Consider the following 27,417-nt stretch of genomic DNA (forward strand, 5'->3'; position numbering starts at 1 on the left):
AGTATTTGCTCACAATATAGTGTAAATATATATATATATATATATATCTGCAGATGCTTTTCAAACTTTTTAAGGACTGTTATCAATCTTTGGAATATGTGGCAAATTTGTATTTAATACCTTTTTGAATGTTTTTCTTAACACTGACAACACCATTGATCCCGACTAAACTCCATTTGCTGAAAAGCAGACCTAAACTTGCAAGTACTCTACCGTTCCATGCTGTACTTTGGCCTGCAGCCATTCATTATCATCAGTGTACCACACTCCCGCCCCTCCACTCTGATCTCTTAATTTCCACAGCCAAATATTTGACATGTTGACACATCCATGCACAGCTATGCCGTTTGTTTTTTCAAAACCTCAACTTAGTATTTGTTTGTGGACATATTTACATATATATATATTTGCTCTTCATACATTTCCCCACCCTGACTGTAACTGTTCCTTGAAGACCCTTGAAGGACTTTTTTTTTATCCCACACGTCAGCCTTCTGAGCTGATGGCGTTCCTGGACATTTTTTAGTTCAACAGGTCGCACAGACGCTTGATGTTTTACTTAAAGTTTCCTCCATCGACCACAACATCTGTGATTCTTGTAAAGAATCTTTTTCTATTATTGTTTGCTGAGGTTTTTTTTTGTGTCGTTTAAAACGACAACAACAGCCCCACCTGTCATAATATCTTTGCCTCAGAGAGGCCTTGACGATGTACGTAAAATGCATTTCTTGTTGCAATTGATCTTGTGACGATAGTCGGTTTATTTAAGCTGTCATCCTGACTTTCACCTTATCTGTCAAGCCCTTCAAAAGCCAGTTGTTGTTTTAGCTAATGCCTGTGTTTTATGCAGATGATTAACACTCGTTTGGTCTCATAACCCAATCACACACCTGACCTAAAAGAGGAAAAAAGATTGTCTGTACTTTATCTTATTGTCTTTTTTTAGCAGTACTTGTATGTACAGTATGTACAACATAAAGTAAAAAGAACACATTTAAAGTGAAGTCCTACGTTATGTCACTTCTAAAATATTTGGAGCACAGGTTACCCTGCTGAGAATCCTCCTCCACGTGGGCGTCCTCCGGTGGTGGGCGTTGATTCTTTGGTTCTCACAAACACGAATACACACACACACACACACACAGTTGTTCACACACACATCAGCAGGTGCTGCTCTGTCGGTATTTAGCGGTCGACACAGGGACAGACAGTAGTGGCAGCTAAGAGATAGCTTGTTTTGTAGCGTTATCCAGATAGAGAAAAAGAGAGAGAAGCACTTCCTGTTTGCGCCTTGTTTTTATTTTAAACATAACAGAATGAAAGGACGATATAAAAAACGGGACCTCAGAGACAGATGTGAAGTCCCGGATAAACTCTGCTCTTTCCCCGGTGATCCCGCTGCCGGTTTTGCCGAGCCCAACGTTCCGACGCCCGTGTTTACTTCGCAGGAAGGATCCGGGAGTAAAAGAGGTAGGAAATGGTTTTATGGAGATAAACGAAGTTTGAGTTTGAGTCTCTGCTGGTGTCGTTGGCTTTCGAATGGTGTAGGTTAAGAATGATTTCTGTTAAATAAACTAATATCCGTATTTCTTTTTTTCTTTTTTCTAAGCTATACTTCACTCCTATACCTTGTACGGTACTTTTGCTGCTGCCAATACTTTAAACTTCTCTGTTGTGGGACAAATAAAGGATTTCTTAATCTTAATCTTAATCCTTCCTCTGGTGTCAAATCTTAAATATGCTTTTTTTAGAAACGTCATCAGATTATTAAAACTGGTAAACTGGTATTTTGATTTTGAATGTAATGTATCTCTTAATTTGTGAAATGTATTGTATTTTATCACACACTAATTGTCATTACAATATGTTAAATTATAAACTTTCTCTTGTTTGGATTTTTAAAAAATGGTAAAACTTGCGTGGCCTAAACAAAAATAACTGCTCACAATATCAGATTTAAAATAAAAAGATGATGTTTTGTCACACAGTAGGAAAATATTTGTTTTTGACATATAAAATGTCCCCCAATTTTTTTTTTGTCAACTTCTAAAAAGGTTGTTGAGATGGTCTGACTCGGCCTTCCTGTGATCCTACACTAAACCCTTCTTGTCTTATTGTTCTGCAGGTGCCAGAAGATCTGAGAAGGTCTACCTTGGAGTTCGTGTCAAAATGCCAGTGAGAGATTTACTGAGAAATAAGCGTCTAGCACAAGGCTGGGAACCCCAAGATGTCCAGGTAGTGTTGAGTTTTGAGCGTGACAGAGTCAACAAGCAGACACGACAGCAGTGCCGTCTAAATGTTTGATTTTAATATAATAGGATATAATATTTTACTTAAGTTTTTTTTAAATTTTCACTGGGGGGCCACATCAGCAATACAGTTCCTCTTGAAGGGTCGGTTGTAACTGTAAGACTGTATAACTACAGTATAGTTACAAATATTGTAAATGGCTCTGTGTAATAAAAAAAATCTATCAAGCTCTTTTTTAGCTCCAAAGGTTCACACAATGACTGGTGGGCCGCATTTGGCCCGCAGGCCTTGAGTTTGAGACATATGTTACTACATTTATATCATTTGTGAATACCAGAAGAAGACACATTTTGAAGTAGGACGCATCTGGAAACAGCAGCCATCTTATTAACCGTCTGCTTTAATCTTTGATTCTGGTGAAAGTGTCATTACATTTTATGTGTTGTTCTCAGAACATAATAAACAAAATACCCCGTTTGGAAGAATAAATACACTTTTGTTTGCTATACTGTAGCAAAGGTACCAAGATAACGTTGAGTGGTTAATGGTGTGAGGTTTTGTTTGCCCACAGGTCAGACTTTTGTTTGTACTTATTTAACGTCACAAAGGGGCAATTACACAGACTCACAGGAGTGAACTCTGTGTCAACCAGCCCGATCCAATTACCTGGACACTTAACCCACCAGGATGTTTGATGTCTATTTTCTTAACCCTTTTATTGACATAATTGTAACTCTAAAATATTATATGGTCTTTTATTATTTACCAGTCTCTTCAGAGAACATTCAATTGACCACAAGAAAAGAATATCTTCACACCAGGTGAAGCCACAACCCTTTTACTAAAAAAAAAAACAAAACAAATTAAAATACAAAATAAATGAACACAGACAGAGCAGCAGTGACAGTAATAACTATTCTTGTAATCATAAATTCTGTATTATAATCAGAAATATTGTTTAATTATTTCTAATTGTCGTTGATTAAAAGAAAACGAAACAAACCGCTCAAAGACTTTGCATGGATTTGATGTTGGTTCTTTTATAAACCACATGTTTAACTTCCTCTTGGCTTTTTCTATATTCCCTCAAGACAGAGCAACCACTACTATCTACTATGGTGCTCACATTTGCCCAGTGGATATTTCTAGAAGACCTTTACGATCTGTGTATTTTGAGCACAAGACTCATGAAAAAAGGGAAAAACTAAAGGACCATAATGAGTTTCCTGCTGTTGGCTTTCTATACATTAGAAGCATGGTAATCATCATTGTTATGGAATGATATTATAGGTTATATTTAAAAAAAAAAAAACTTTTATAGATAATCCTGCTGCAGTGTATACAAGAAGAAGACCTGAGAAATTTGAACAAATGAACAATATTTGTAGCTTGAATAAATAATAATCAATTGCAGAAACATGTATTAGTCTGTCATGGAGTAGTTACATCTATACCAGCAGTCCTCGCCCTTTTTTGTTCCAGGGACTGGCCAGCCAGTACCACCCGTTACTACAGACCGGTAGAATGTGCTTCAAAATAAAACATCTTTTAGATTCTATTCTGTTTGTATCAGAGTCTGAATGATGAAGGAAAATGGATATGACTGGATTTTCTTTGAATGAAGTAAATTAGTAAAAATGAAGTACTTTTTTTCACTGTGTCCCACTACGGCGTGGTACTAATTGACCTACGGACTGTTACCGGTCCAGCGACCAAGGGTTGGTGACCCCTGATCTTTGGACCTACGGACTGTTACCGGTCCAGCGATCAAGGGTTGGTGACCCCTGATCTTTGTAGTCTTCCCTTTACAACCGGCCCTTCAAGGGGAACTGTATTGCTAATGTGGCCCCCGGGTGAAACTGAGTTTGACACCGCTGCCGTAGATCTTTAGATTTGTTTGCTGCTTAAAAATAATTTCCAAATCATTATTAACAAACTTAGAAAATTTGGCTTTTTCTTTGACGTCCAACTGTTGCATGATTGCAGGAGACCAACAGGAAACGAGTTAAAGGTCAGTAAAGATCTGTGGTGGTTATTTCCATATAGTGGTGGTGGTGGTGGTGTTTGATGCCTCCTTTTACTCTTGGTCTGCCTCATTGTATTAGTTACTGTTACTAACAGAACTGTTGGACTCAGTCTTAGTATCACGCTCTCTGTAGGTAAAGGACTGTTTGAAATAACCTTCACATTTTCTCTTGCAGGAGAAAAGAAACGAGTCAACACTCGTACAGGATACCAGACCACCAAGGTTAGTGTTGAAACACAGGTTCAAACTTCAAGATTTATGGTAAAGACAGCCACAGAACACTGTAAATCACATGTCAGCTGCAAAACTGGTCTGTCCTACTTAGAAAAAACATCCCACAAAAAGCCTGGAGGAGCTGGCAATCATCGTTGAGGTCCTGGAGGAGGATCTCAGAGCAGGCAACACCTCCTACTCCCCCTTAAGTGTGCTCTCCTCGGACCCTGAGCAGTCGCCAGCAGGTAACGTTTGACAATTGAAAAATATCTTACTGACTGTTTTACCGGCGACATCTGTCACTACTCAAAATGTCTGCGTCTCTCTTTTGAAACACAGGCTACAACAGTGACGAGTCTGATGAAATGATCCCTAGCCCACAGGCGTACATGACTTACTCGCTGGCGACAGGCGATTGCCCCCCAAACCCGCCCCCACCTGGCTTCATGTACACCAACTGTGAGCCTTCCTTCGCTGCCGCAATGAGAGGAGACGAAGGAGGAGTGGAAGAATGGTTGGAGCCACAGACGCCCAGCTGTAACCTGAACAGCTCGGCGTACTTCTGGACCCAGCTGCAGAAGGAGGAAAGCCTGTTGGTGGACATCTCTGATGCAGCTCTGCTGACCAGAGATGAGCACGGAAGAACGTAAGCCTCGTCATAATCAAACTGATTTAATTACTCTGCGGTGCAAATCTGTGTAACATGATGCACATATGTTGTGGTGTTATATAATATTTTAGCACTTGTCACATATGTTGTGGTGTTATATAATATTTTGTGGGCATGTGTGGTCACACTCCTCAGCACTTGTCAGTGCTTTTTTTTTTTTTTGGGAACAGATGAGACAACTCCTCCTCTGCCGATGTCGTTGAAGTTTTTTTTCTTCTTTTATAATCAGGACATACACTTTAAATAATCTGAAACCACAAGCACGTGAAACTCCTTCTGGCAATTAAAATGTTTTTCAACTTCACTGCAGAGGAAATTAAGTTTAAGGTGAACCGTCCCGACATAGATGAAATAAATAAGGATCGGGGTTTTCTTTATGTAAAAAGTTTTTTTTCATGTTTTTGTTTAAATGTCTACAGTAATTTGACTTTCTGTTGTTTGTTATATTGAACTCAGTCAAGACAGCTGGCTATTTTCTGCCAGTGGAGCTTTTTACCCTAAAAGTCACTGGTATTAAATGGTGTATTCATGTGTTTTGTCTATCTAGAGCACTTCACAAAGTTGCATGTGTCGGTAAAAGGGCTCTGGGCTATGCTGTAGCCAAAAGGATGGCTGCACTCAACAGCCTGGACCTTAAAGATGCTGACGGAATGGTAGAGTCATTTTTAAAATCATTGTAACATTCTACAAATGTGTCACTATAATGTTAAGATGATTAATGAACCAACCACAGTGTGAAAATAGACAACCGTCTAAACCATACCACAATCAAACGCTTCACTTGAGTTGTACTGAATTTTTACTACTTCATGATGGATTAAAAAAAGAAAAAAATGTTTTTGTTTTTTTTTTTTCCCACAGACTGCCCTTTTGCATGCTGCAAACCACAACCATCACCTCATGGTGGCAGACTTGATCTCTTTGGGGGCCAATGTGAATGAGGCAAACAATTCAGGGAAGTCCTGTCTCCACCTCAGTGCTGAAAAAGGCTACATCAGAGTTCTGGAGGTGAGAGTCTTGTTTTCCCGTCTACGGTTCACGGTGTGTTTGTGATAGGATCAACATTAAAAATGTTCCCCCCAACCTTCAAAGTTTCAATGAACAAACAAAATGGCTAACATATCTGCTGAAAGATATATTTGTCTACTTTTTAATCCGTAAATCAAAGAGCGTGAGCATTGCTCAAAAATGAAGTTCCTTAAGTTACTGCTCTTGCAACAAGCCAATAGCACAAACAAGGCTTGCTACAATCTAGACTGACAGGTTGTGCAGGTGCGTGTCCCGTGTAGTGCCTTTCATCTTCAGAAGCTTTCATTAGTGTAGGTGTCAGTAAATAAAAGATTTGACAGAGACAAATTAAATGCTCTCGTAGAATGCATGCAGCTGGTTTAGTGAGACTTTACTGCCGTGTTGTCGTTTGGACGGCAGACAGTAAGTCATTTTATTAGGTCGACATCCACCTACATGGAAGCTGTGAATTCTGGCTTTGATACTTGTTTCTCTTTAATTATGTTTTCTTTTTCTGGAAGTTTTTGTTGGTTTGTTTTTGTTTCAGCAGTTTATTTGGCGTTGTCCACTGCTCTGTGTCTTTAACAGACATCAGACTGAGACACGAGCAGCCAATCAGCACCTTTATGAGCCGTGTTACTCTCATTCCTTTAAAGATGTTAAGATGACAGGGCATAATGGATACTTTGTTGAATGGTATATGATTACATTCAGTAACAGCAGTAGTTCAAGTTCTATCTCATGTTAATGACGGGACATAAACACTCACTTAAACACACATAAATAACTGGTCTGTGTAACGTAAAGCATCAAGATGAATCTTAGTTCGATTCAGTGTAAGGAGAAGGAGAACAGTGTGTTTAAACTGTAGTTTTCCATAACACAGTCCAAGCAGCTTGTAATTAGTTTTTATGTGAATGTAGCTCAACTGACGCAGATGTTATAGGGACTTGGCTGGAATTTAGTTTTTCCAAACAATGACACACCATTCTCAGTGTCAATAAAGCCAGGTTTGGAGTGCTCACTATACGGATCTTGTTGTAAACACAAAAGTGATAGTGAATGGTAGTGCTCACTATACGGATCTTGTTGTAATCACAAAAGTGATAGTGAATGGTTGTTTGATGTGAGACGACCCAAAAAAAAAATCTCTTGTGACCCACCTGAGGGTCGCGACCCAGTCTTTAGGAAACAATCTTTTAATGTACACACATGCATATGTATTAAGGCACTACATTTCAAAATAAAGGACAATATTTTGGGGAAAATAGTCAATACATGCAGTCTCTGATTTACGGCTATCTGTACTTTGTTTAGGGTTTAATAGAGTTTTGCAAATGTATGTCAACTATAACATTGGTGTTAATAAATAAAAGTTCTCCAATAATTTACAGACACAAATATAAGCATTAAAATAGTAGCAAGAGAGTACAGGTAGACTTTAGTTAGAGGAAAGACAGTAGCAGGTGATCAGAGTCGTGACATCATTGTTTCACAGTACATGTTATACCAGACAGGTAAAAAAGTTAATTAAATATTGATTCTTCTGTAGCAAACATAGCACTACCCTTATTGACACCTAAGTGTGCACTTCTTCCCTGAGTGCTTTGTTAAATAAGTTATTTTCCTTTTTTCCCCAATCATGGATATTATGATTTCTTTTATTTCTATTATGATTTCTTTTTTTTTCTTTTTTATTATTTTATGTATAATGAGGCAATGGATTTAAAACAAAATCATTCTATTGAAATAAACACAAACAAGATTTGAACGGATGAGAATCCATTTTAAAGACTTGGATTTTTGGTTCTTTTTATCCAGGGCTGTTGCTGACAGACCACAGTCTGCTGAACGCAGTGTCGTTTGTAACAGATACACACTATTAAATGTCATCCTGATGATGGGTTTCCTTAACCCGGTTGGTTTTGTCTTTCAGGTTCTCAAACATGCAATGACAAGTGGCTTGTATGTTGATGTTGAAGCTACTGATAACTGTGGTATGTTCTATTTAAACTATTCAAACTTTGATGTTTACTGTATAAATCACATTAAACTAAATGTATTGAAACAAACCAATAAACTTTAATGTCACATTAAAACTACGTTTTAAGTATTACAGATGAGCAGCATTAGCAAAGGTTGGCTTAGCCAAGCAAATGTGATTAATGTAACAGTCTGTTAAAATAAGAATGTGTTTTTTGGAAAACAAATTAGCAACAGTTTAGTGCTACTATCACAGACTCACACTCTGCTCACACTGCTGTGACTTTTGGCTACTTAGTGTATGTCATAAGGTGCTTTACTTCTATTCGCTGCACCAGTCTCTTCCGAGATTAATTGTGTTATTGTCTTTGGTTAAAAGAATATAATTCAATAAAATGGTATTATTAATATAAAATAAAATATTTGAGTCAGAGCTTCTCATGGAAACTCATGGAAAAAATACAATACCACAAAACTCACTAGGATATTGCACACTATATCCAAAGGTACTGGAGAAATCTTTTCATCTTGTAAGTAGTATTTATTTATTTCATTTATTTATTTTTTTAAATCACCTGCCTCAGAAGCAGAGTCCTGGGTTCGATTCCCAGAGGAACCACATGCCTAGCGCTTGCTAGAGGGCAGCCTGTTAACAGCATATCTGCTGCTAACACAACAATTTCCCAATATGGGTTCAATATAGTACAAAGTTAGTTAAAAATAAAAAGAGAAAAGACACAAGTACAGTGTGTACAGTGAGTTGGGTTTTTTTTTTGTTTGTTTGTTTTTTTCACAAAGACCAAATACTGATTGTGTTTTCAGGAATGAGCGTTCTCCAGTGTACTTCAGTGGCTCTGAAGGACGCAGTGTGTGAGCTGGAAAGCAGCAGATCCCCCAGTCAGACCAGACTGTACACACTCCGCCAAGAGCAGATGTTGGAGACTCTGGAGTGTCTGCTGCACATGGGAAGCTACCTCCACACCATGGTAGGACATTCTCGTAGTCCATCCCTGTCCTCTCTGTGGCACAGCACCACCTGTGTGTGTGTGTGTGTGTGTGTGTGTGTTGGCTAACAGTTTTAGCCAGAGGACATTCCAAATGGTATAAGTGTGTTGACAAAGTCTAACGTTGTTGTCTGCGGTGTGTGCTGTTCAGATTTTTTTCATGCAGAGCTGAGCTACAAGGAGCACAAACAAACAAACAGTCAGTGAGGAAGAGTAGTAGATGGCACCAGTCTGTGTTTACAAGTATGCAGACCAGGCTCCTCGCACTCTCTGCCCTCTGCCAGTGGATGTGGTGACGATATTTATCAGTCAGATCAGTCAAATCTTTAACAACACCCTCTGAACCAACAAACATAAATCAATAGAACCTGATTAAAATGAAAGTTGTTGAACTTAACTTGGTTTGTCAGCTCAACACCAAACTGTATCTCCATGATGTCGTTGTCTTTGGTTGAGTTTGGTTTGGCTGTTAAACCAAAGTTAGTTTTAAGGTGGATTCATAACTGTGGCCTTTTGGCAAGATATATAATATATACCATGTAACAACAGTGATGATTAACACGATCTCAACAAATTTATACCGTTCCTTCTGTTTTACATTTTTCCCCTTAATTGGAGCAGTTGAGAATTACCTTATAAACTGTTACAATTGCCATAAACGGTTTATGGCTGTGTATTGTGGTAAATGTAATATTTACTACAATACACAGCCATAATAAATTCTTTTTTTTTCTGTTTTATATTTAGCAACCAACACTGTTTACTGACTCTCCACTCTTCTGAAGTTTGTTACTAAACGATAACATCACATATGTTTAAACTGTCAATCACAGAAATGGCTCCGACCTGTTGCCAGCATTTCTATAATAGACACGGGCAGGGCGAACATTTAATTTGTCTTGTTCATGAACTGACTGTTCTGTTTTTATATGTTCTGTCACTGCACCAGTGGAACTGCACAAGCTATTATCATGATGTCAGTACAACTAGTTCAAATATATAATTAATAATATCATAATTCCAATTTTTCTCTACTGGATATTAATTTACACTCACACTTATCCGCAGACACATCAAGGCATCATTTGTATAAAGACTATTTTATTAAAACGTTTGTCTGTAAGTCATGTATTTTACTTTACAACATTAATTTCATTTCAGTCAGCTTTGGATGGTCTTTGAGAGCCATACAGAAATGTTTTCTTCATTACTGACTTTCTGGTTTTCCTGCTCTTTTTCAGAGAAGCTGGAGTAAGCAACCTAGACTAGGGTGACACTGTGATCGTCATCATTTCAGAGACCCAACGGTAATGTTGTGAGTTGGTTCAGGCCTGGATCATCATGAGAAGACCAGAGATAACATGGTTCTTTTTCTCTGTCCAGGCCTGACATGTAAAGCACTTGATGTTTTGTGTGAGGTTAAAAATGTCTGACTTTCGACCGGGCATGTATTTTTATTAACCTGCACAAAAACATTAGGTGCCAATTAGCTGGTTTCTATGAAACTTCCTCTGTTTGTTACATTGTCGTAACAAGTTGTCCTCAGCCGGAGAGTCTGCAGAGGTGCATTAATAAAGTCCTATAAGAAAATATTTGCAAGATAATACAACGATTTTACAAGGGTTTTGGGGTGGGGTTTTTTTTTTGTTTTTTTTGTTCAAATTCAGTCAATAAATCTGTAAAAACAAATTATTTCTTTATGGAAAACTGCACATTATCCAATGAGTGTTGATATAGTATAAAAATGCTGCTCGTAAAAAGGCAAGGTCTCACCCTGGTTTCATGGATATACTGTAAGAGTGAGTTTATTAAACTGCAGCCTTTTGTTGATCACACAATCCTTTGAAGTGGTAGACAGCAAAAAAAGCTGCGTGACTTCAAACAGCAGATCGGAATGTGCTTCTTGCCATCATTAATTAAGTGACGACAATCAAGCTGTTCTATAACAGTCGCAGATCTTGTCCAGTGCAGTGCTTTTTTTGGGGGGGGGTTGTTGGTTTACAAATGCCCACTGTTCTGGTGGCTGTTTTTCTAATGAAACCTTCAGGCAAACTTTGACATTTTGATTTTTCCAAAGGTTAACGATGTTTGGATGGGAATGTTGTTAGATGACAAGTTGTTGGGTATTTTAGGCCATATTTTCTGACTGCCATGACACTAAAACCAATCATATTTAAATCAGAATTGAACTGTGGTTACCATGCTAGCATTTGCATGAAGGGTTGTTTTGAGCGTTGTTTTGTATTGGGATAGTTTACTTTAAACTTTATTTGTACTTGTTTACTGTTATTAGAACATTATGACCATCATGGTTTGATTTTTTTTTTTCATTATAATCATCGGTTCCCTTTTCGTGCCCCTTAGGAGATGAGACTACTTTTGAGTCCCCTAACTCCTAAATATTTACATCTGCTTCAAAATTCCCACCAACTGTATTTAAATAAATGTTATTCCTACAAAACTGCTATTCTTTTGAACAAAGGAAATAAATTACAGATTTGTGTAATTTTAAATGAAGATATATATAGATATATATATACTTTTTTTTCACGCTGGGGTGGGCAGCACCCCCCACTTTGGGAACCGTAGTGGTACCCTATCAAATGCATTAGCCACTATGTGCTATAAAAAGTAAATGTTTTTATTGTAAATGTTTTAAGTGTGTCTAGAGTGTTTTTAATATAATTTTGAATCACAGAGATATTTGTAAAAAAAAAAAGGATCCTGTAAAACGGATCAAAGGCCTCTTTTTTGTCTACTAAATGTAAACGTGTTTGGTCACCAATATTAACACATAGTGATGTTTTTTGGCAGTGGGTCAAGTTGTATTGTGTATCACGCTGCAGTAATCTTTGAGGTAAACTATGGTGGCTCCTCGCATAATAAACAGTAATACACATTTTCTGTGTTGTGTTTTTCTACTCATGACATTTACTGTCAGTAATAATTTGAAGTCCGGACCACAGATAATGTTAAAGGTTAATTTTAAACCAACCATTAATGTGCAATGAGGCAACGCAAGGGCAGCTAAAAAGCAAGGCAAAACAATGAGAATAGTCTTAAATAGAAAATAGATTCAAGGAGAAAAACAACCAGAAGGACAGTTGTGCATGTTATGTTAAGTGCACAAAAATATGTCAGGACTCAACTGAAAAAACTGCAGGAGATCATCAGACATTTATAAGAACCCCACGCAACCAAGCCATCTCTTCTTTTTGCTGCTGCCCTCAGGCAGATGTGCAGGGGGCATCGCTCTTGAACATCTAGACTGTTCCCACAGCTGTGGCCGCTTTGAACCACGTTAAAAAAAAAAAACCTCAAGTTGTTATTGGCTTGTAATCACTATAAATATATTCCCAGTACAGGTTTAAACTAATACAAAATGATAAATTGTCATTCTTAAACATTTCCAGTCAGTGTGAAGATAGTGGTTGTTGGAGGGATGTATCATAATCAGTTATACTTTTATAGGCATGTACAGTTATGACTCATGTCTCATACATAAAACACATTTTTACCTCACCCAGGTATATGTATTAGGGGAAATTAAACGTGTGTACCATTTGCGATCATTTCATGAGGATTAGATTCTAATTACTTAACCTTTTTATATTCGTCTTTTATCACTATATCTGATCAAATGGCAGTTATTCAGCTGTGCCAAGTTTTACTTGATGAGGTTTTTTAACATTTTTTTTTAATTGTGTCTATTTTGTTCTTCTCTGCTCTACTTACTAGCTTTATTATACTTGAGATATGTTTTATCATCCTTACAGTACATTAGCATAAGATGGTAGTTAAAATGGTGGAAGGTCGTGGCTGAATAGCTTATAGTTTACTGGTTAAATGCATAATGAGTTAGTTTATAGTTCTTTATAGTGTGTTTGTGCAAGGTTAAATGTTCTGTTTGAAGTTTACACGCTGTTATAACTGTATAGAATTAGGATGCTGGATATTCGCTTTGACGTAGCAACAAGTAAACATGTTTTCCATGTCGTTAATGTCAGTGTTTTCCTAAAGACTTAGCTTCAGACAGTTAAAGATAAGAAATACCTGTTTTTGGACGTGTTACTTCCAACTGTCTGACTTAACATAAAGAACAACAAATCATTAGAGAACAATTGACACAAATTGCAACAACCTGATCGTGACCAGAACTCCTCAGGTTCAGCCCCCATGTCACACAGACTGTATGTTTTGATAACACATTTTACTTAATATACTTTTTTGTTGTTGTAATTAAATTAATAAATAATGGATGGATAATGCTTCAAAAACTTCGGCATTTCGAAGAAATGTTGAGTCCCTTGTGCCTCACTTTTAATCTTACAGTTGTGCAAACAGAGTGACTACATGCTGAGCATTAGGCATTGCTTACACTGAGTAAGTAATTTTCCTTAGACGGTGGTTTATTTGTTGTGTACCTAAGAATAACTTTTGACTTTTAATGAGGGAAACTAACCAATAATTTAATTTCCGCTCTACTTTGCGTGGCTTTCATACTTATATGTATTTGGTAGGAAAGTAAGAAGTTATTGATCTCAGAATTCAGTTGCGTGTCACGGCCCGCCCACATTGAAAACAGATTGGCGTAAATAGCTCAATGTCTTGCGCGCACTTAGTGGACAGCTTCCTTGCTTCGCATGTATGATTTTACGTTCTCTCCTTATTTCATTTGTTTGAGTTCTGTATATGTATGAGAGAGAGCCAGAGAGAGAGCAGTAGAGCTAGAGGAAGTAGCCCCCGCTGCTAAGCTAAGCTAACAGCTAGGTCAGTATAGCCACTGCAGATGAATTGAACGTGAATGTTAATGTTTTCCTGTTTCCTGTATTTTTTTATCACCTTATCCATATCCATAGTAATAGCTGTGGTATTATGAGGAATTAATATCTATAAATCCAAAGTTTGGATGAGTTAATGGGGGATTTGTTGACTACCTCACCTGTTATATATCTCCTAATGTGACTAATGCTAAGAGTGAATGTGTGATCTTACTCACCTGTTTACATTGATATAAACTTCTTACGCTGGAGGGGGCTGTTTGTTTTTGTCTCGCTAAAAGGAAACTAGGTGGCCAGTTGATTAGTCCATTGACTGTTTTCCTCCAGTAATCTCCAGCATATAGCTTATATTGAATGGCCTTGAGTTTATTTTCACTAACTCTGTTCCGACATAATCTATCCACCTTGGTACCTTGACCATCACCTTGATTTCTCTCTCAGCTACTGCAGTGGCAGTGCTCAGCATCAGCTCATAATGAATTTAAAACTTGTTCTCTGCTTTACACACTGCCCTCCACAGAGCTGCAGGCTATTCTGCTACTCCAGCTCATCTTCTACTATGGATGCTCCTGGTGGTCCCGCCACCTGCCTCCTTCCATTTCTGTCCATGCATTGCATCACTCTCCTCATCCTGCATCCTGCTAACCAACCCATATCCCAAATGTGAGTTTACAATTTTACTATGATTTTATATTTGTTTTATGTAGCAATTGTATGACCACCAATCAGAACAGTGTGTGTTGTTTGTTGCTCATAGGCGTTATTCCTCTCAAGAGTTTGCAAACAATGTGTTGGTTTTATATATATATATATATAAGTCAAATTTAGATAATTTGTTCATTGCAATGTTTTTTTGAATGCAGCTCTTTTAAAAAGCAGAGGTTAACCTGATGACTCTGTGTTCCCTAATAAAGCAGTACAATACACAAGTGCAGACAGACAGACTGATTACAGTTAAACTCAATGCCAAATCTCAGCAAAATAATGTGCCACACCTTATGAGCTGTTATTCAACGTGTCATATCTTTTGATTACGCATTCATTCTTGTGTTTTGTTCCTTTTAATTTTATTTTCCATTCCTCAAAACCGACACTGTTACGTGGGCAAAGAGAACTTTTGCGGTGTTCCTAAAATAATCTCAAACCATAACAGCCAATGTTGTAGGTTTAGGTCAGTAAATGCAACCTCTCTCTAATACCTTCTTTGGATAACTTGGTCCTGTATCCTTAAATAATAGATTTAAACATTTGCATGTTTTCTCTGAGTGTGCTCGGGTTTTCTCTGGTGAACTGCTCAGCCCTGCCAATCAGGTAGGCAGGGTAATGTGAGTCATAGACAATAATTTATTTTTGAGGTTGACATTTTTTCAGGTTACATGTTCGTTCAAGGTTACCTTATTGTCTGTGAGGATTCTTATGCACTTGAAGCTGCAGATCTGGTTGATCTGTGTGAATGATTAGTTCCTTGATTTTGTCACAGTTTAATTGGAAGAAATTCACTATTGAACAACGTGACTGACTGCAGGTAAAAAAAGAAACAAAAAACACACGGTTGACTAGGAAAGGTCATCTGTCAAAAGAAAAAAAACAAAAAACGTTCCATATTGACAACATGGACTGTCCACTGTGGTAAGCCCTGAGAATAAAACAGCTAAGAATGACTGGATGGTATTAGCCAAAAACAACCAGACATAATAGCTGCTGTTTGTTCATCCAAAAAAGACAGGGAGTAATAGAGGAAGCCACTTTCAATCTTTCAAATTGTAAGGAGTTGCCCTTTAATCCGAAAATAGCACTTCAAGTCTTAATCTAGACTTCACAGTAGAGATCATAGTTAGGAACCACATTTCTTATATGTACAGCTTGTGTTGATGGCAGTGACTGGCAGTACTCTGGCATACACCCAATTTAACTGTTGTGCTGTCATGAAAGGGTTGGAGACTCAAGGAGCAGGCTACAGTCTTTTTCTAATCTCACAGTGACACCTGGTGGTGAAGGACTGCCATTCTGGGTGGAGTGGTTTTCCATAGAAGAGAAAGTTTAGCCGTTATCAAAAAGACTAGTTGATTAATCCGTCAATCGTTAGGCAAAATAATTCATTAACTCCAAATGTTTCGCACTTTTGACCATTTTTGGTTATTGAGCATTATTTAAAAGACTTGTATTGAGTTTCAAACCTAAAAAGTACCAGTAAAAAGTCTCTTCACGTTCTTGATGCACTTGAGGCATCTGAACATCCTTATAGTCTCACCCCTGTGTTTTACTGAGGCTGGTGTTATTTGGGTAAACGCCTCTCCCTGCTGTCTCCCAACTCTGTAAAAAATATTTTGTTGTGAAAAAAATTAGGGCAAATTATTTATAGATGTCTCCAGAGTGTTGTCTTTTAACTGTTTTTTTGTTGTTGCTACAAGTCACTGTGGGAATGAACATCCAAATCGACTGGTTTGTTCTAGACGACGTATGTCTTTGTGAGTTTGATGTTTTTCAGAAATGATTTAAAATAATGTGAACTTCCTTTGTCCCGTAATGCTCCATACCTATAAAAACACCTTACATATAGAAATTCTGGAGCTAAAGAATACAGTATTGACTGACATAATTTTCCATGCGACAAATCAGTAAGTGTAATTGACCATTATTTTACATTACTCAGACATGTTTGTGAATATGCTCTGAATTCTTCAGTATATCATGTGTTTAATACGAAAATGTATATTTTTAAAAATCGTTTAATTTCTGTATTATGTATATTAAATACATCAGTGAGACATTGAGTTTCATCTGCATCAAAATAACACACGCGGATAGAAAACAAACTGTGTGGACAAATTTAACGGCATTCTTTGTCAAACCCCTACTTTCTTATTCTGTTAGTTCACTTGTATGTCTCTCTCCTCCTTGTGCAAGTATTGTGTGATGTTGCCTCATGCACTTGAAAGGCCTAGTACTGCTAGGAGAGATACCAAGAGATTTCACACACACTCCTTCTCTCTCTCACACACACACATATATATATGCATGCATTCACACACCCTTCACAGGCTGGAGGATGAGATAGGCAATTTATTTTGTCTGTTGACTGCTGCAGTTTGATATAATTCTGCTCAGCCCTGTGGATCAATCAAACACACTCTATGATCATGGAGCAGGACCAACATTGTGTAAAGAATAGAGAGAGAAATATTCTAATCATCAAGCTGAGAAAATATATTTTCTTCTTTCATGTGGCCTTCTGAACGAATCAAACTTTAACACCGTTTGTCAAGAAGGTGATTTTACACGGGGTCAAGTGTCGTCGTGTTTTTTTCAGTGTCTGCTGAGACAAATTACTGCCCACTGGTGAATTGTGGGAAATAGCTGGTTTTGACTGTTTTGCAGGCAGAGCAAAGTGAGGAAGGGATGAGAGAGGTTTAAGGCCAGATGTGAGCTCAAACAAAAAGACAGGCCTAGAGGTTGATGGTGTTTTTTCCCCCCTGCGCTTCCTTTTATCTCTTAATCCCGTCTTCTTATTCAGTGCGGGTTCTTGTTCTGTCGGCAGCTGATGTGCTGTGGTGAACAGAGTAAAGCGTTGTGGCGGATGTGTGTGTGTGTGTGTGTGTGTGAGTGTAGAGGAAAAAACAGGCAAACAGCCATAATGCGTAACTTCATTTTATTTTTGGCTGCAATTTTTTACCTGATGTACTGTATAATTTCCTGACACGGACATTTGGATAATAATTTTAGCGAGAACCTGAATTTCATTCAGACAACATCAAATTCATCAACAGACAACAAGAAAATGAAGCTGTACCATTATCCAACAACAATTTATTGTTGCATCAACAGGTGATTGTTTGTTCGCAAGAATACACCAAAGAGAGAAAGAGGGAGCAGGAGGAAAGAAAGCAAAGCAAAGGCAGCGAATGCATGTGATTCTCAAAACAGGAAAACAAAACCTGTGCATGAGTCACTTCTGAAGAGGAGAGGGAGAGGGTCAGAGAAGAGCAGAGTCAACTCAGTTTATATTGACTGATGGTGGGAATCTTAAGCCATGCAGTTAAAACAGAATATTGCCTTTAAATAACACTCGCACATGCGTTTCCAAAATCAAACATGCATTGGGAGTTTTAGTGGCGTGAAGGAATTGAAAATACTCAACATGTTAGCAGTTACAAATCTCTGATAGTGAATATCTGTAGAGTATGTTACACATTATTTTGATAAATGAAAAGAAAAATAATCCAGTGATCCCTTTATTCACTTGATTGTTTTGAAGCAAACAATAAATAAACATTGAATAAAATATAAAATAATATATTTATATATATATAATTCTCATGGATCTGCCTCAATGCTGCCAATGTGTCACAAAAAACCACAAGCAAATTTCAATCACTGCTACTAATTCAAAAAGCTTTTTTTTTTTTTTTTTTCGTTTTTTTTTATGTAAACAGATCAATCATTTTAAGCGCAAACTCAAGTCATCACAAGGCTGTGAGTGCAGTTCAGATCACAGTGGTCACGGACAAGTTCAGCATCTCCTCTGGGCAAAACAAACCACAAAAAGGCTTCTCATAGTTAAAGTCACCCATCTGGAAACTCCCCTCTTCCTCCATTCTGTTTTGCAATCGCATCATATATATATTTTTGTTGTTTTTTTTAAGGGGGAAAAAAACTACAAAATCATGCAACTACCGTTATTTGTGAGCCAAAGTCAGATGGTGCTCTTGACTTGACTTTTCTCTTGCTGGTCACGGTTTACTTTAGAGGTTAGGCCAGTGTTTTGGGCAGGAGTGGGTGATTTTTTTTGTTGTTAATTTTCTCCTAGGCACTGCCGTCTTGTTTGAGCCGCTGACTACGTGCCTTGTAGACCTCAATCAGTAAATCTTTGACGTACTGGATTTCTCGTTCCACCGACTCCGCCTTGTCACGAAGCTCCCGGTTTTGCCCCTCGAGGCCATGAAGTTCCTCCTCCAGAGAGTCTAACTCCGCCCTCTTCCTCAGCCGGTACCTACAAGAGAGGAAGATAAAAAAAAAAAAATCAGCACTCAGTTGGTTTGACAGCTTCATTCCGTTGTATTAATGTGTCCAATGAGCATGACCTTTGTCCTACATGTGGTGGATTATTCAACCGGCACACCACTGGTGTGCTCTTTATTCCACCTACTGCTGAGTTCGGGACTGATTTGTTTTTTTTACTTTACACTTTTCCAAGGCTTACATCATAGATTTATTCAGATTGGATGTCCTTTTACACAGATTTAAAGAAATGATTCACACACAGCAGACTTATAGAAACAGCTAGGTGGGGCTAGTTTGGCACACAGTGAGGGACTTTCCATTTCCCTCCTACACTCTGTAAGACATTTAAAGTTTGTCGGTGTCTGGATTATGTTACATCCAGCCAACAAAATAACATGCTTCCCACTCTCATTAAATACTTGATAGATAAGGTAACCAAAAACTCGGATGACTGTATTATGTTTTTAGTTTCACTAGATGGTTATGCACCATATTTATATCATCTGGCTTCTGCAAACAAGTCTAATTTTGGCTGTTTTATGAGAAGACCCAGAAAAGACAAACAGATGGCAGAGACACTTTTTTTTTTTTTTTTACCTGTGAGCAGCATTTTGTTCTGATCTCTCTTCTTTTGCTTCTTCTCTCCGGTGTTCATATCCATAGATGTGGTGCCCATCACCAGAGATGGCTTGAGGGGGCAGTGCTCGTCCTTTAGCCTCTGGGTAGGGCGGTGGATGGGGGCACCCATGAGTGGCCCTTCACTCTCTCCTCTGGACAGACATTCGTAGCTTTGGTCCGCAAGGCATTCCGGATAGAGGTAGTGGCCATGTTGGGGCTCAACAGCGTGAGTTTGTGACGGCTGATCGAGATCACTGATAAAGCTATGGTAAGGCTCCGTGCTGGCCATAGACTGGTGAAAGTAGCCGTCACCGGCCACCATTGTCTCTTGGGGGATACCTCCAGAGAGTCCTCCATCTTTGTTGCAGTGCAAAACATCCAGCCCTGTGCTGTCATAACTTACGTTGACCTTCACATTGTGCATCAACTGTCCCTCTCTCTTGTGGTGGCTCTCGTACGAACCACCCAGACAAAACCCTCGAGCAATCTCTTCACTGCAAAACATTCCTTCTGAAAAGCAATAACTTTCTTCTTCCTTCAACGATAAAGCACATTCTCTCACCTTCTTGACGCTGCCCAGGCTGTTCTTGCTCACTGTCTTCAGTGTGGAGTAGTGGTTCACAGACAATTCTGTGCTACCTGAGTAACCTCCTCTGGAGCCCCACGAATCGAGTCCAGCTTCATCACCAACTTTCACGGCGTCGCTGATGATTCGCCGCCCATTGTTATGATGGTGGTGATGGTGGTGGTAGCGGTGGTGGTAGTTGTACGGAGCAGGTCGAGCAATTTTGCTTCTGCCAATGGGACCACCACAGAAGCTGGACAGGTCCAGTTCCCCTGTGGACAAGGTGACAACTACAGGGCTGGTTTCTGCCTGACTGGACCCATATGAGCCATAAGGTAACTGATAATAAGATTGGGAGCCCATGGCTTGAGCACCCTTGTCACATTTTGATGATTTCTCCAACTTGCTTGTAGTTGATGTGGACTCGGAGCGGAAGTAGTCCTCCAGCTGAGCCAGCTCCTCCTGTAGTAGAGAGGTCATGACCTCCAGATCTGAGGGCACCTTGACATCCTGTTCAAGTGGCGACGGTGGTAGGGAAGAGCTTGGAGAAGACTCGGTAGTCGACACAAATGAAGACAAATCAACTTTTTCCGTCATCCAATCTGAGTGACCATCGCCTAAAAGAAAAACAGAAAAAGAAATCATAAAGTAAAACAATCCAGTTGTCACACTGTTTGAACAGTAAATCTAGAACGAAAACCACAAATTCGGTAGAAAATAATGATATCCTTAAATAACGCAAGGCTGTGAGGATAGAAAAAGCAAAATCACGAAAAACATCTTAAAAGTCAAAGTGAACAACTAACCGATCATCTGAAAATGATTGAACAGCATCGTCTGCATTCGACAAATATCCACTTAGCTGTACTCACTGTACGACATTAGCCTCGTGCTGCACTGCGGCTCCGACCTCGGGATGTGGAAAAATAAAAAAGCTTCTTGGCATAACTCACCAATTAAGTGCTGCCTCTCCACAGGCTCCGCCCCTATCCCGGCATGCGATTGGCTGTAGCTAGCCTGTTGGAGAAAGGGAGCGCCGAGCTCGCCTGTGGAAATGGGAGGAATTTTCCTGCGAAGGATCGATGCCGCCATTGTGTCGTCTGCTTCGATCAAAATTTTCAAAAGCACAAACCGTGCACTGGTTGTGTGAACGAGTAGTTGAAGACCTGCGGAGATAGAAAAAAACAAGAAAAACAATTAATTTGAGTTAATTTCATTTATATTTTAATTCCATTACCAATCAACTCTAATGAAGTACTTAAAAGCCAATGAACAACAATTTTACAAAATTATAGCCTTTTTTAAGTGAACTTTTAATTACATTAAAAAAATTTGGGATTTAGCTTAATTGTTTTTGATTGACTTCCTTCTCACCTTTCACTAGCTTGATGGAATTGATTGATTAATATCATATTAATTAACAAGCAGAACAGTTATAAAATAAACATCAGTTATGAAATAAACAGAATAAAAAACATTGACATAGAGGAAAATAAAAATAAATTTATCAACTTAACCTTGTTTAAATACATTATCTATTTTATAAAAAAAAAACATAACAACAGACCTAGAAATATGAATAATAACCATAACCATTGAATAGGTACATACATGTAAAAGTACATATATGTGTTGTTGTATGTGATAAAATGGTATCAATTATAAAGACGAACATTTCATATATTCATAAAAAAATCAGTTTTTCTTTAAACAAAGGCGTCCAAATTGTGGTCTAAATGTCACAAAGTATTCCAAATTTAGTTGACAATTAATAAAAAACGTCGCCTATCATTATTTCGACATGTCTTCGCATGTTACTGCACTAAACCCTCGACTTAACTTTGGTTCCGCGGTACAACAACGAAATGACTTACCCCATAGTTTCAGAGTATTCGGGTGAAGTGCACTGCACACGGAGCTTGACGTCGAGAGAGGAGACGGTGACAGTTTTAAAGAGCCATGTTTGTCCCCGCAGGAAGACGCAGACTCTTGATGAAGCGCTATTTCAGGAGAAAACACTTGCGGACAGAAAGTTTTTAAATCCGCTACTTCAACAACTCCTCGAGCCCTGACCGCAGCACCAAGAGGCGAAATCCCTCCGCTGGTTTGCAAGCGCTCAGTTGGCCGTTACGTCATGAACCTTATAACTTTCCCTTTTACACACACACACACGCACATGCTGTTTACTGGAGTTTTCGTTGTTTTTTTTAACAGATTCTTTTTTACTAGTAAAATGTAACGATGAAGAAATCAAATTAGGCTGAAATGTTTAGTTTGTTTCTAAGTTTTCCTAACTGTAATAATGTTTTCTGCACTATTTGAAATGTTTAGTTTGTTTCTAAGTTTTACTAACTGTAATAAATGTTTTCTGCACTATTTATTACATTTTTATATTCAAAGGATATCCAGAAATACTTTATTTGTCCCCGAGGGGCAATTTATTAATTTTTTATATTCAAAGGATATTGCTGATCCTCGTTTTATGTCAATTTGGATTTCTGAACTACTGAAAGTTGTTTCAAAATTACTAAAAAAACCAACACAGTATTTTTTTAAAGAACAATTCGTTCTTATGTTTGTTTTTTTTACTAAAACAGCGCCATCTTTAAAAAGTCGCAGACAAAACAAAACAACTATGATACAGTTAAGTATTTCTTAACATCTTCTTGCTTGTGTCTTTTAATCTTCATTTCGTGTTTTTAAGCTTCTTAAGACACCCGTTTAGTTTAGAGCGTGCAGTAGTGCGAGAGGCGCGCTCAGTCGGCACTAGTTTTCCGTGCGCCTCAGCGGAAGGACACGGTGTTGCACTTCGTATGTGTAACTTTAGTTGCAGCCCTGTTGCATCAGATCCGCTGGGGATTCGCTGAGCGCTACAACAGTGTGGCCTCACCATTGGTTTGTGCGAGGGATCTTTTCTGTTTCCATTGGCCTGCCATCACTCTTACGCTGATGGCTAATCATTACACATTAGCACCAACCTGGGATACGAGCTAAGAGCGCCGCGCGCGACTGTGTACAACAAGTGGTGATGCAGGAGAAGCACGATGGTGCCCTGCGTGGATCAAACTACAGCCTCCCATTAGAGACGCACTAAATGTCTAACAGCATCACTCCACTGTGTGTCCTCTGCGTCCTCCTGATCTGTCCACACATTTAGTTTATTAGCCCAAAGCTAATGAGACTCTAACATGGCTGACAGTCTCTGTGGCGTCTTCCTGGGTTGGTATAATAGTCTCAGGGGTCAGTTGTGTCGCCCAGGGACACACAGGCACACAGACTATACTGGTGTCAAAAATGTAACCTCAGTTTGAACCTGCTTTGCTGTGAAATGATTGTAGCTCACAAAAATGTTATGATGAGGAATTAATTTCCTCCAGTTCCTTCTGCTTTGTGTGAACTTTTTTTTACCTTAGTTACATTTAGAAAGTAATTCATGTATAATATTATTCCTTTTTAAAAGTGAAAGTACTGTCCTTTCTATAATTGTCTTATCAACAGTTATTTTTAACATCACTCATTACTCTGACCGTATAACCTTTTGTAAATACAATCAAATATTAAAAGTAAGCAGAATATGCAGAAATGTCAACTTGACATGAATCTTTTCAGACATCTGCTTCTTACTTCAACTTGACATGAATCTTTTCAGACATTGGTCTGTACATCTGCTTCTTACCCACGGTCCCTTGTCTGTATTATTTTGTTTTAAATTCCTTTTTAAATATTTATCAGTGGAAAATAGACCCATTAAGTGACATTATTGCAGCCACAGTGTAGAGCTGCCTTTAAATCTTAAGACAAAGAGCAGCAGTGGCTGTGCCGAGGCACAATTGTAACTTATAAATCTCTTAATATTCTCTTTTTGGTCCAGCAAATGTTCAAAAGGAGAAAGTTATAAATCTCTTAATATTCTCTTTTTGCTCCAGCAAATGTTCAAAACAACTACTTTCCTTAAATGAGATGCTTTTGTATGAAAACAAAAAAAACAACAACATTTTAAGATGTTTAGCCACTGAGACCACTTGGTGGAACAGAAACCAGGGCAGCTCAGGATCCTGGATCCTGACGGTCCGTTGGTTCAGACTCGGTCTCTTTTGAGTTTTGTTTCAGCAGCGCTCGGCTCATCACCCTGGGCCTAGGTGTGTGCGTAGCCCTGCAGGTCAGGTTGATGGAGCTAAATGTGATCTGTTTGTAAACGGGTGAGAATTGTTTTTTTTTTTGGTTTTTTTTGTTTGTTTTTTTTGTGTGAAATATATTACTGCTTATCACTGCCGTTTGTTTGTGGGGTTTTGTGTACATTCATTAGGCCTAAACAAGTTAATGAATCAATTTTGAGGAATCATAACTTGTTCCTTTATGTTTTATTGTCTGGTAAAATGTTTGTTTGCAGTTGGACTCGTGCTGCCATATCAAGGCAGATTTAGTTTTTTGTTTTTCTGTAGACCTGGCACTTTCTGGGATAATAACACTGTATCTGTTCCTACGTATGGATTCACTCATAACAACATAAACTGCTGTTTTATTTCAGCCGCTAGAAATCAATGATGAAACTATTTTACCCCCAAAAAAGTCCTAGAGCAACTTTGACAATTAATTACATATTTTTTATTTTAAATTCATTCATATTGATACATATATACACACATATACACTGTATATACATATATATAATGTATACAAGTGTGTGGTGTTTGCTTCTTATTTCTCTGTTCTATTTGCCACCTTTAAAAGTTTAACCTTTGTCACTGTAACATTTAAATTATTCATAACGAGACCTGTGTTTAATCATGTCTGTTATTGAACCAACCTCAAAAATGAAAATCAATAGAGAATAACTGCAGTAATTGCATGCATACCAATTAATTTGAGTATATACTTTGTGTGTAATATAAAAAGTAACTTGTTTTTCCACCCACCTGACATCAGCGGCTGTTTTTTTTTTTTTTATCCAGCGCTAACTAATCCTAAATCCAGACAACGATTCTCAGATTATCAGTGTGTTGATTACACCAGAGTCAGTGGGTGTTTATTTCTCTACAGTCACATAGATGTGTTTATTGTCTCCCTCCAGGCTGTCACTCTGTCAGAGAATCTTAAAGCTGACCCCCAGGCTGCTCGTGTGGCCTGACAGGATGACAGGAAGTGTGTGACAGGTAGGACGTGTGGAGGTCGGACACCCTGTGTGTCCTGCTGCCCTCATTAGTAAAACCAAGGCGGCTCTGCGCGGCTCCTCTGCCTGTCCTCAGCCTCGCCAAACCAACCAAAAGCTGATTGAGGCAGCCGGCTCTTCCTGTTGCTATAGTAATAGGCAACATTGTTTTGTCCTTATAGAGAAACATGTTTTTGGCACTGCTGCAGCCGTGGCCCCCGTCGGCGCTCAGACAACCCCCACTGTTTACACTATCTGTCTCAACATTTTTGCAGGCATGGCAGTTTATTGAATTTGTAATCATGGCTGCAAAGAGATCAGGGAAAAGTCTGGGTGACACCCGGAGTTTATATTCCTCTGAGGAGCTGGATTTGTATTTTTGTGTAAATAAATACTGACTTGTGTTATTGAACACTTCCACCACTGCAGTTTATTTTCATTTAAAGCTGCCTTGACAATTTACATCATTGTAAGTAACAGTTATCAATACTGTGTTTATGCTAATGTGATTCAAATGCTCAGTTTGCAAAAAGTCATAAAGTTGATCAACACGTTAACCTGTGGTGTTAGTGTTTCTATTCATTTTTTAGCTACACTGTGTTCTTACATATTTGCTGTATTACTTTACAGGAATACCTGTAAAGTACTGCAGCACAACTACAGTACATCTTGTGTACTGGAGACCAACTTGTCAACAGTACAAAAATGCTGGAAAACAACGTGTTTTATTGACGTCTCAGTTCAGTTGCATATTAATGCAAGGCACTGTAGATTCAACTGATTGAATAAAATTAATTTATTGTGATCGTGAAACATTTTCCAAAATAGCTCTGCAGATGAATGGACAAATATACATGTAGCTTAACAAGGGATGCAGCAATGCAGTGTCAATCTTCATTCACACCTCTAGTCCGAGTGTTGAATTAACCCTAATGCTGTTGTTTTGTGACAGAGAAAACCCAGACGTGGGAATCTTCCTGAGGAGCGCCGGTCAGTCCCAACTCACAGTCAAACCAGTGATCTTCCTGCTGCAAGGTATGAATGTTAAACCACCGCACATCCACACATGCAGCTTTCTTATCGTCACTCAGGATTTAACCCTGTTTCGGCAAAAAATATTTAAGAAACATATTAGAAAATTTTGCATTTTTTAAAATTTATTTAGAGTATGTGAAGTACTTTTTGTACAGCCAACTAATTTTGTCTTTTATGTTTTTATATTGTGATCTTTGCTCCTATATAACTTTAATTGTATTGAGAAAAACATGAAATATAAATAGGACACGTCATATAAAAATAACTATGACTATTAATCGATCAAATCAAAGTTAATTGAATGAACTGTTGATGTGAACATCTGGAGGACACTGGTGATCTTGGCCTACAAATATTTAATTCTCTTTGATATGAGCCTCTTACACTGTAACTACTGTATATATTTACAGTCGGCAGATTTCAGTGTTGTGTGCAATAGTGAATATACAATGAATTCCTCCACTCGCTGCCCTGTTTTCTGTATTGCGGCAAAACGATTGCCTGCTTCTCGCGCAGTATTGCCCTCCATCTGTCCTTTTGTACTGTACAACCGTACAGGAGCCCTCTCCAGCAGTGCATCGTGGGATGGGAAGAGCCTCCTTCAAAGACGCAGGCGGCCGCGCGCTCCTCTACTATGGCACATTGGTATCAGTTACACCATAATTTCATCACCAGCAGCTCTCTGTGAATCCTGCTTACATTAACTTTTTACAGGGATTGGCAGCACAGAGGCAGAGATGCATGTCAGTTGGCAGCACTTGAACCCGTTTAGGTTGAGCCTCCGACTGAATAGTTTTTACACAAACATATTGTTATTTGTTGATGAAGTGCTGTGCAAATGATGTGAATTGTGAATAATCCCTGCAGTTACAGTGGGCTTACAGTGAGGGGCGAAAAAAAAGAGGCAAGGCATGGTTCGAAATAATGATGGGGGGGGGGACTTCAAAGTGGCCGAGTGTGCAGGGCTGTGTTTTTTAAATGATGGGTGGCACATTGTTTTGATAAGTGATCCCAGAGGAGGCGTGTCACTCACTTCTCTCATCTCTGTGATGCAGGGAGCTGGGCACTGAAGGGACGTCAAGGATCTGCATTCATAAAAGTAATGTTCTACACA

The 27,417-nt window shown here is 38.5% G+C and overlaps 2 protein-coding genes across 7 annotated transcripts; one reads left to right on the forward strand and one right to left on the reverse strand.

Moving 5' to 3' along the window:
* Positions 1-499: 499 nt before the first annotated feature.
* LOC103377757 (uncharacterized) lies at positions 500-27,417 on the forward strand. 5 transcript variants are annotated; one of them, XM_025054935.1, is made up of 16 exons: positions 500-1,470; positions 2,126-2,235; positions 4,237-4,261; positions 4,452-4,498; positions 4,602-4,734; positions 4,829-5,135; positions 5,707-5,812; positions 6,021-6,167; positions 8,104-8,164; positions 8,973-9,136; positions 10,396-13,537; positions 14,456-14,598; positions 25,191-25,272; positions 26,221-26,303; positions 26,862-26,948; positions 27,359-27,401. In XM_025054935.1, the coding sequence occupies exons 1-11, from the start codon at positions 1,317-1,319 to the stop codon at positions 10,426-10,428; spliced, it is 1,287 nt and encodes a 428-aa protein (XP_024910703.1). In that variant the 5' UTR covers positions 500-1,316; the 3' UTR covers positions 10,429-13,537; positions 14,456-14,598; positions 25,191-25,272; positions 26,221-26,303; positions 26,862-26,948; positions 27,359-27,401. The 5 variants fall into 5 exon arrangements, with proteins under 5 accessions (XP_024910703.1, XP_024910702.1, XP_024910704.1 ...); XM_025054934.1 differs by lacking the exon at positions 26,862-26,948 and having other exon boundaries at positions 27,359-27,417; XM_025054936.1 differs by lacking the exons at positions 25,191-25,272; positions 26,862-26,948 and having other exon boundaries at positions 27,359-27,403.
* atf5b (activating transcription factor 5b) lies at positions 17,571-22,269 on the reverse strand. Of its 2 annotated transcripts, XM_008308689.3 has the most exons (5): positions 21,994-22,269; positions 21,073-21,285; positions 19,542-20,736; positions 19,058-19,066; positions 17,571-18,925 (listed from the first exon to the last, which is right to left on the reverse strand). In XM_008308689.3, the coding sequence occupies exons 2-5, from the start codon at positions 21,209-21,211 to the stop codon at positions 18,739-18,741; spliced, it is 1,530 nt and encodes a 509-aa protein (XP_008306911.1). In that variant the 5' UTR covers positions 21,212-21,285; positions 21,994-22,269; the 3' UTR covers positions 17,571-18,738. The 2 variants fall into 2 exon arrangements, with proteins under 2 accessions (XP_008306911.1, XP_008306910.1); XM_008308688.3 differs by lacking the exon at positions 19,058-19,066 and having other exon boundaries at positions 18,783-18,925; positions 19,534-20,736; positions 21,994-22,267.

Source organism: Cynoglossus semilaevis, chromosome 4, assembly GCF_000523025.1.
Source record: "Cynoglossus semilaevis isolate Cse_v1.0 chromosome 4, Cse_v1.0, whole genome shotgun sequence".
NCBI lineage: Eukaryota > Metazoa > Chordata > Actinopteri > Pleuronectiformes > Cynoglossidae > Cynoglossus > Cynoglossus semilaevis.